Source organism: Durio zibethinus, chromosome 10, assembly GCF_047325235.1.
Source record: "Durio zibethinus cultivar Kanyao isolate XHJ-2024 chromosome 10, ASM4732523v1, whole genome shotgun sequence".
In the NCBI taxonomy this organism is placed as follows: Eukaryota; Viridiplantae; Streptophyta; class Magnoliopsida; order Malvales; family Malvaceae; genus Durio; species Durio zibethinus.
Window position 1 is genome coordinate 24848105 of NC_143171.1, and position 10433 is coordinate 24858537.

A 10433-nucleotide genomic window follows, 5' to 3' on the forward strand; every position below is an offset into this window, starting at 1 on the left:
TTGCATCACAGATCCCAAAATGGAAAATGCCATGCAGAATTCCAACAGAAAAAAGAGAAACACCCAAAACTTCCTAGTTTCTACATTTAAATAAAGAATAACAAGCATTAGCTGCTTGACTTGATGCAGGCCAGTACCTCTCCATCTCGTCTGGTAAATAGTGTTAACACTCCGGCCTCCACACCCAATGCAATTGTTCCAGCAAATCCAAGGCGTGGAAAAGTGAGATATTTTTCTTCTTTTGCTGTATTATTAATTGAAATACTATATAAGAAATTTATATGCTTTGATTGCTTTTACATATTTAAAAAGAAATTATATACTTATCTATATTTATATCTTCTATATGTAAAAGTATTAATCCCAAAGTATTAAAAGTAATTAACATATGAAAAACAAGATGTATGTCAATTTTTTTTTAATTTTGTTTGTAGAATTAAAAAAATTTATTGACAGTATATCAAATAATAACTCCATATATAAATACCCCTATAAAATTATAAATATATCAAAATTTAGAACAATATGAATGACTTATAATTAACTATATATGTTTTTATAATATAGAATTATTAAAAATGACTTACAATTTTATTGTATCAATGAAAACAACGATAGCAAGAATTATAGTATCAATGAAAACAATATAAATTATAGGATGAATCCTTTGACTTATAATTCTATGACATAATTTTATAATAGTATGGATTCTATATAATTTAGAAAATATGGGATAGAGGATAGAATTTTTTTAGATAACTTATACTATATAACGAAGTTGTTCATCAAATTTTGAATTCTAAAGAAGGGTTTAGAATAAATTTTACCTTTGAGATATAAAAATATCTTTTTGATAGTTGTCTAAGGTGTGTCATATCTTATTAATTTTCATTCTTATATCTCATTCTTAACGAAAAATACTAATAATAAGCCAAAGTTAATTGATGGGAGTACTTCAATATTAAAAAAAAAAAAATACATAAAACAATTATTTGATTTAAGATGAGGTATATCCTTGAGTACTATTTATATATTTAATTACTGGTTTTTTAAGAGATCAAAATTCCATATTAAAAATAATTTTAGTTAATCCCTTATAAATATATTAATGACTATTATAATTAAGACAATAACTTATAATATTGTAATTTGTTGGTATAAGTAAAGTAATATTGCTATCACTTATAATCAAACGCGTTTGAATATCTAATAATAAATTGAACACAATTTCATTTGGTATTTTTTCTTAATTGCTTCATATTTTATAAATATATTTATAATTTCATATTTCTTATACATCCATCTGCAACGCACGCATTGCGTGTGTGGCAAAAATTAGTGTTTTAAAACATTGCTGTTGTTATATGTTTCAGAATATAGTTGAAGAAGTAAAGACTGCAGCCCTTGAAGCAGTAAAGATTGCAATCCGTGAAGCTATAAAGAGTGTAGTACTCAAGTTTTGTTCCATCATGTAAACAATCATGCAATTAAAAGAAAGTACATATTTCTGAGAAACTTTAGGTAGTACTTGAAGCTAAAGTCTTGAGAATTGATGCTAGCTGTTCTTCAATATTTTCAAAGATTATGAATAAAGGTAGATACAACGATTCATGTATTGATATTATATAAAATATTAAAATTTATATATTTATATTATATTTTATATAAAAATTATATATCAACTAATAATAACATAGAAATTAATGCTAAGACCACAGAGAGTTTGGAGGAAAATCAGAAACAGGAAAAGCAATCTAAAGCAGGAATAAGACAAGAGGATGTGCATGTTAATAATGACACAGGGGAAACTCACGTGCACGGAGAAACCAACAAGGCTCATGGGGCATGTAAAATAAATGTGACAAATACAAAAAGGAAAAGAATAGCAAGGCAACAAGGCGCACGTGGAGGCTCAAAAGGTTCGGCTGGAAACAAAAGAAAAACAGAAGATTTCTTCGACCAAATGGACCTTATGGAAGTTGATGGGCTGGAGAAAAAATTTAAAACAGATGAGGGCAGCAATAACCTGTTTGTAGAGACATTGGCGGTGATTGGTTCCCAGTCCCGCCAATCGTCATGAAAACCATAATCTGGAACTGCCGTGGGCTTGGGAACCCACGGACAGTCAGAGCTTTGAAAAAGCTCGTTCAGAAACAAGGTCCCTATGTTGTCTTTTTGTGTGAAATAAATTTAAATTCAATTGAGTTTGATAGGATCCGAAGGAAATGCAGGATGGCTAACAGCTTTGTAATTGATCGCATAGGTAGAAGCGGTGGGCTAGCTATGATGTGGAGAGATGACTACACACTTCAACTAAGAACTTTCTCCAGATACCATATCGATATGGAATTTATTGAGGATGACAAGCCAACATGGAGAATAACGGGATTTTTTGGTGAACCCGAAATTGAGAAACATTTCCTAGGCGCTTCTAAAGGAGCTAGCATCGCAATCACAACGACCATGGCTGTGCGTGGGTTACTTCAATGAGATTCTAAATGATAGTGAGAAAAGTGGGAAGTGCTTGCGACCTGAGAAGCAAATCACAGCATCAGAGAAGCAATAGAGGATAGTAATTTGGTAGACTTGGGTTTCATGGGTACATGGTTTACATGGACAAAAGTCTGGAAGGCTGAAGACTTAATCAGAGAGAGGATTGATCGATGTTTAGCTACTAAAGGATGGTGTGATATCTTCCCACATTTTTTGGGTAGAACACTTAAGAAGGTCAAGATCGGACCATTGCCCATTATTGTTAAACACAAGTGGGAGCAACAAACAAGGCAATGGCACGAAAAAACACCATTTCTATTTCGAAGAAATGTAGTGTAGGGAGCTGGAATGTGAAGAGGTGGTAGCAGAAAAGTGGAAAAAGAACAATACGGCAGAAAAGTGGAAAGCCAACAATAGGCGAACGGTGGAAAGGAGGATTCATGAGGTAGGCAACACTTTGAAGAGGCGGCATGAATGTTAGCCGCCAGATTGACGAACTCAACCATAAACTAAGTTGGTTGAAAAGTCAAAAAGTGGATGATGGCATCATGGGTGAGGAAAGCAGGGCAAAAAAAAATGCTGGATGATTTGCTGGAGAAAGAAGAAATTTTTTAGAAACAAAGAGCAAAGGTGGACTGGCTGAGAGAAGGAGACAGGAACACTGCATACTTCCCTACACAGGTGAACAACCGAAGAAGGAGAAATTTAGTTACAGGACTCAAAGATGACGATAGAAAATGGTGTGTAGGGGAGGGGGAAATGTACAATATCACAAAACACTACTTTGAAAAGCTCTTTGAATCCCAAGAATCACGAAACATATAAGATATCTTACAGATGGGGGACCACCGAGTTACAGACGAGATGAAAAAGCTCCTTTTAGCAGAGTTCAAACCAAATGAAATAGTCCAAGCACTCAAACAGAAGCACCCTACAAAATCATCTGGACCTGATGGTATGCCTGCCCTTTTCTACCAAAAAAATTGGCATGTTGTTGGCAGTGACATAATTTCGTTTTGCTTGGAAGTCTTAAATGGTCACCAGCATTTGCATGATATTAACAAAACATACAATGTCCTTATCCCAAAGGTCAAGAACCCCAGAAACATGACTCAATATCGCCCTATAAGTCTATGCAATGTGATCTACAAACTGATTGCTAAGGTTTTGATGAATAGAATGAAACTTGTTATACCTATGTGTATTAGTAAGTATCAAAGCGCATTTGTTCGTGGTAGGCAACTTACAGATAATGTGCTTGCTGCATATGAACTTATACATTCAATAAAGAATAAAAAACAAGGGAAGAACAGTTTCTTTGCACTAAAGCTAGATATGAGTAAAGCATATGACCGGGTGGAGTGGCCTTTCATTGAGGCTATTATGGCCAAAATGCGGTTCCAGACAAGGTGGATTTCGACTATTACGAATTGTGTTTGCTCTGTCTCCTAATCCATAATCGTCAAAGGAAGCATCACTAATAGTTTTGCCCAAGCAGAGGTCTTAGACAGGGTGATCCCTTGTTACCATATTTGTTTCTATTATATACAGAAGGACTGTCTGCCTTATTATCCAGAGGCCAAAGGAGTGGAGAAATCCAATGTGTAAGGTCAAGCAGATCTGGTCCCCGGATTACTCGTCTTTTCTTTGCTGACGATAGTTTAATGTTCGCTAGAGATAGCGAAAAGATGGCGAGAAGGTGAAGAACATGCTAAAGGTATATGAAGAAAGCTCGGGCCAGAAAGTTAATTTTGATAAATTAGCCCTTTTCTTCAGCAATAACACCACTAGAGGCCAGAGGGAAACACTTCAACGATTGTTTGGGATCAATGCAACCACAAATTCAGAAAAGGACTTGGGTCTGCCAACCTTAGTGGGAAGGGGAAAGAAGAAAGCTTTTAGAAGCATCAAGGAGAAGGTGCAAACTCTGATCCAAAATTGGCGTGGGTGATTTTTATCTTTGTTAGGAAAAGAAGTATTCATAAAAGCAGTTCTTCAAGCTATTCCAGCTTACACGATGAATTGCTTTCTTCTACCAAAATCTCTAGTGCAAGAACTAACAAGCATCATAAGTAGATACTGGTGGAGAAATAAGACAGAGGGGAAAGGTATACACTGGCTCAAATGGTCAACAATGAGCATGCCAAAAACTATGGGTAGGATGGGCTTTCGCGAGCTGGAAAAATTCAATAAAGCTATGTTAGGGAAGCAAGGCTGAAAATTAATCGATGATACTGGATCTTTATGCTACAAAGTCTTGAAGGCCAGATATTTTCCCCATAATAGTTTTCTAGAGTCAAACCTGGGTTACAAGCCATCTCTAATATGGAGAAGTATTTGGGAGGTGAAACAGGTGTTGATTAGTGGAATAAGATGACGAGTGGGTGATGGAAAAAGCATCCGAATATGGCAGGACAAATGGTTACCCATAGAAGGAAATTTTGAACCTATTTCAAGACCAAACAGCATTGCGGAGGATGCCACAATTGAGGCTCTGATCGATGAAGAGAACGGAAGGTGGAAAGAGAACTTAATACGGATGGAATTTAATCAAGCTGAAGCTGATGCAATCTGTGTGATTCCTCTAAGTAGAAGGGTTATGGCTGATAAATTAATTCGGCATTTTAACAAAACTGGGGAGTACACAGTAAAAAATAGGTACCGGGTGCAATCCGAGGTTGATACAGATGCAGGAAACCAATTCGTGGTATGGAGGAAAATTTGGAGGGCATTGATACCACCTAAAGTAAAACTCTTTGCACGGAGAACCTGTCACGAAATCCTGCCAACGATGGAGAAACTAGCAGCTAAAATCAACAATGTTAATCCGTGCTGCCTAAGATGTGGAATAACAAATAAGTCTGTCTTGCATGCTTTAAAGGACTGCTCTAACCCATCCAGAATACTGTCTAAGAGCAACGATGTGAAACAGATGGTACAGATAACAAGTCAAAGTTGCAAAGAGTGGCTGGAAACTACTGCAAGGATACTATCAAATACAGACATTGAAAATTTTCTTATGTTACTTTAGTCATTATGGGAAGACAGAAACTCGAATGTGAAGAGGGGGCAATCACAACCGGAAAACACCATTGAGCAGAAAGCCAAAATATTGTTGACTGAATACAAAAGTAAGTCTCTATAGAAAAATAACCAAAGGAACACAATGGTAAGGAAATGGGAGGCAGCACCAGAAACGCTCCACAAAGTCAATTTCGATGGTGCTCTATACTCTCACAGCAGAAAAGGAGATGTTGGAGTTCTCTTACGAGATCACAGGGGACAAGTTGCAGGTGCAGTGGCATTCATAGTGAACCTAGTATCAGATGCTTGTGTAATAGAAGCAATAGCAGCAGTAAAAGCGTTGGAGTTTGCAACACAAATGGGATGCAGGAAGATTGTGCTTGAAGGAGACTCTCGGATAGTTTCAAACTGTTTGACAAAAAAGGATGAGGTACTATCCAACATAGGCCCAATTATTCATGATGGCAGAAGATGGGTAAGGAAGTTTGATATATGCATGATAGAACACACGAAGAGAGAAGGAAATGTGGCAGCTCATTCACTTGCACAATATAGTTTGCAGCTAAATAGCGACAGGTTTTGGGTAGAGGATTTTCCAGATTCGATAACTTTAGCTGTACTAATGGATATTGCAAGTTTAAATAAATGAAAGGAGATTTTATATTAAAAAAAAAATTATATGTCATAATTCATGTTCAAATGCGTTTTTTTTTGTGAAACCCATACATAATTATTATTAAAATTTTAAACTATGTCATTTTCGTATCCTTTATTCTAATCGTGTTCATGTTGTATCACTATATTATATTTTAGATTATTAGATTTAAATAAAAGTGTTACAAGGACTAGGTTCTTTGTGTAGGCCTAATAGCAAAGTAACATTTAATTTATTTAAAATTTCCTAATTTATCATTTTTTAATATTTATTTATTTGAAGAACATATTATACATTTATACTTTTTCAAACTTACAACCTTTAAATACTAATTTTAATAACATGTTAACTGATTTAAATTTCAGTCAACAGTAACATTTAATATTTTAAAAGTAAAACAATTGTAAGATGAGTTGATAAACATATTTTATTTAGTGATTTGGATTTTGTTTAGCATTGCTATTGAAAGTAGTTTTTGCATTCAAAAGCTATTTTTGACGTAAACACAATGCTAAATGATAAAAATTTTTGGCTTTCAATCCAAAAACTTGATTTTCCAACCCAAATCAAAAAGCTTCTTAAGAAATGCTTTTGCAGCGAAAAAGTGTGTTTTGCATAAAAAATTACTTTATCATGTTTATATTTCTAATATTTTATTATTTTGAGTAAATTTCATAAATATACTCTATGGTTAAGGCCAAAATAAAAGTATTCCTTAGAGATTTAAAACGTGTCACTTAACTACCATATGATTTATTTTATTATTTTTTATCCAAAACTATTACTTTTTCTGTTTTTTTTTTTTATTTTTTTTCTTCTTCTTCATCTTAATCCATCATCTCTCTCTAAAACAAAACCAATTCTTTCTCTAAACCCAAATCAATCCACAAATAACAACCTTCAAACCACTAGAACCTCTACACCACCACCACCATTACAAGTTCACATTACCACCAAACTTCATTGTTAACTCATTCTCTCTCACTAAAAATTCATTCCCCAAAACCACCTGATTTCACATACATTAAGCCTATCACCATTTTCATTGTTGACCTAAGTAGATAAATATAATTGAAAGCTTTCACTAATGAAAACCATTTTTACTATGGATAAGGTGCTACTAACATCATTTAAGAGGCAACTTAAAAGACCCAGTTATTTGGACAACTTGTCATCTAACTTGGTCAAGTTTTGCCGACAATTTCTTTCACATTAAATCAAGCTCGAGGCCTTGTTATCCCCATACCAATTTTCAAATTTATACCAAAAGCTTTACTGCAATTTAATAGAAAATAAAACACCTCTGACAAACTAATAATCACATGAAGATAGTTGTTACATCTTATGTATGTCCAAAAGTTTTATATATCAAAAACTGCTCCCAGCAACATAAGCATATGTTTCACTCCATAAAACCAAGAATCTAGGACTGGAAAGAGTAGATATGGGTAGACCATGAAGGAAAATTTTAGATTAATTTAGAAATACACAGAAAACCCATTCACCTTACTAACGAAATGGGAGAATAGGAGCTTACTCTCCACCTCTAGATTAAGGAATGGTATTCTTAGTTCATGAATCCTTAGCTGTTGTAAAAGCAGCAGTTTGACAAATTCTTCATTGATGAACATCACAATTATATACACGAGCAATAGTTACATGGGTAATGACACTAAAACGATAAAGAACTAAAAACCAACAAATGTTGAGATATATAATAAACATATGGAGAAGTCATTAAGCATGATTAAGGCAGACAAACTAATTATATATTTTTCCATCCATTGCAAATGAACAGAACTTATAGTTTGGCACCTCTAGGGTTGAACCATTTTGCAGACATCCAATGAATTTTTAGTGAGAGAAAATGAGTTAACAATGAAGGCTGGTGGTGATATTAACTTGTAATGGAGGTGGTGGTGTAGAGGTTTTGGTAGTTTGAAAGTTGCTATTCGTGGATTAGTCTAGGTTTAGAGAGAAAATTAGTTTGATTTTAGAGAGAGAGAATGAAATTTTAGAGAGAAAGGATGAATTTTTAGAGAGAAAGGATGAATTGAGATGAAGAAGAAGAAAAAAAATAAAAAATAAAAAGAAACAAAAAAGTAATGGTTTTGAGTAAAAAAAATAATACAACATATTGAAAAGTAGTTAAATGTTATGTTTTAAACCTCATGGGGAATTTTCATTTCGGTCTTAACCATATGGAATATTTCTAAAATTTACCCTATTATTTTGTAAATATATTTTTAAACATTTCAATTACTCACATCAATTTTTCAATGTAACACCAAACACTTAGAATTTCTAATTATACTTTCTCATCACATTTTTTAAATATATATTTGAAATGCAATAGCAATGCTAAATTAACCCTTAGTATATATATTTTTGATAGTGGTAAGGTGTTATGCTATTCAATAACATGAGAACTTATAAAATGTGTTTGATGAATAAGATTATAATAGAACAAGAACAGAGATTCAAATAGTGGTGGAGTAGCAATGTAGCAGCCGCTATTTCATAGTAACGCCATTGTCTGCCACTACTATTAACGAAAAAAGGACAAGAATTTGAATCACGACAGTAGCGGTAGGTAGCCACCATGAAAAATGGCAAATCGATGAGTAGTGGTAATATCGGTCTGTTATCAATCGCTACTTCGTTTTTGGTTCAAACATTCTATGTAAAAAGCAAAAAAAAAAAATCATTTAGGTTAAAATCTTCAAATAAAAAATTATCTTAGGCTGGTAGAGACTTCAATCCACAAATACATCCTTACAAAACATCAAGCACAAGCAATGCAACACTTAAATTACTTTTTTTGTTGAAAATTTTGAAAGCTTCTTGTGATTTTTTGTTGAATGAAACTGGAGTCTGTTGGTGAAAGTTGCTATGTGTGCTAAATTGAAACTCTTGATAAGAGAGAGTTAAGAGGCAAATAGAGAGACTGTGAGTGGGAATTGGTATTATGGGTGTGTAGGAATGTTGAAATCGGTATTTGGGTTTGTGGGAATTGGGATGAGAGATAACCTGGGTGAAAAATGAGAGGGAAATCGAGAATGGGTTGGAGATTGGGGGAAAGTTAAGGAAAATAAAGAGTGAAGAGTTAATGGTAAAAATGCAAGGCATAAGGGGTTTGTGGATTTTTTTTTGGAATTTTTTAATTTTTGTCTAATAGGGATTTTTATTTAGAGAAAAATTTATTAATTTATGATTTTATATTTGAATTTTAGTAATGATTTTTCTATTGTTAATTTTTTTAAGATTAGATTAGTTCTGATTATTTTTTGTATAATTAAATAATAATTGAAAATGTTGTTTATTATAGAATAAATAAAAAGTAATTTATGGTAAAAATGTTAAATTAATAAATATGTTAAAACAAATAAATTACTTAATAAATCGAGCTTTTTATAATCTAATAAAATTATATTTTTTAAATTTGTACTATTATTATATATGATACTTGACATTTAATATGTTTTACTTTATTAATATATATTTAGTTTGCCTGAAATTAATACTAAATATGAACTTTTCTTAAGGAAAGATTTGTTACTAAATCAAATATAAATACTTTATATAATCTCAAAAAAATTATGAATAATTTTTTCTAAGTAAATAAAATATTATAAACCACTTTTTAAATTACAAAATAAGAATTTTTATAATTATAATTATAATTACTTCATTTTGTATCAAGTTGTGTAAATTAAAAAAAATTCATGACTACAATAACTACGATGATCTCTGTTATATTTGCAACCATGATAAACATAACACGACAAAAATATAACCTTGACCATAATTTAAATCCTTGGATATGATAAATTGATATTATAAATATGATTAAATTAAATAATATTATCTTATTTTATGTTTAATATGTGCAATAATTTAGATAAGATAATTTTATTTATTGATTAAAATTATCATTTTTCAAAGTTTATAAAATTTAAATTATTAATGTAATTTTTAAGGGTATAATAAAACATGTAAATTTAATTTCATGGATTAAAACTAAATTTCTTCACTTTGAAAGGATTGAATCACTTTATATCAAAAAATTAATTAATCTTCCTTAAAATCCTATCCATTTTTTATATATAAATCAATTATAATATAAAATAATTATTATTCTATTCTTTTCATCATCTTATACATCCAAGATGGCCCCAACTACATAAAGAATTATTTGTGTATTAAGTGAAAGTTTCACTAAAATTTGTAACACCGTCCATCGGAAAATGGCCTTTCAGCA

The 10433-nt window shown here is 32.1% G+C and overlaps 2 protein-coding genes across 2 annotated transcripts; both read left to right on the top strand.

The window, feature by feature from the left end:
* Positions 1–3330: 3330 nt before the first annotated feature.
* LOC149516575 (uncharacterized) lies at positions 3331–5524 on the top strand. Its single transcript, XM_089766282.1, has 4 exons — positions 3331–3902; positions 4070–4192; positions 4270–4411; positions 4907–5524. Exons 1-4 carry the CDS (start codon positions 3331–3333, stop codon positions 5522–5524), a joined length of 1455 nt encoding a protein of 484 aa, XP_089622408.1.
* A 135-nt stretch (positions 5525–5659) lies between these two features.
* LOC111289202 (uncharacterized) lies at positions 5660–6166 on the top strand. Its single transcript, XM_022880044.1, has one exon. The coding sequence runs from the start codon at positions 5660–5662 to the stop codon at positions 6164–6166; it is 507 nt and encodes a 168-aa protein (XP_022735779.1).
* The last annotated feature ends 4267 nt before the right edge of the window (positions 6167–10433 follow it).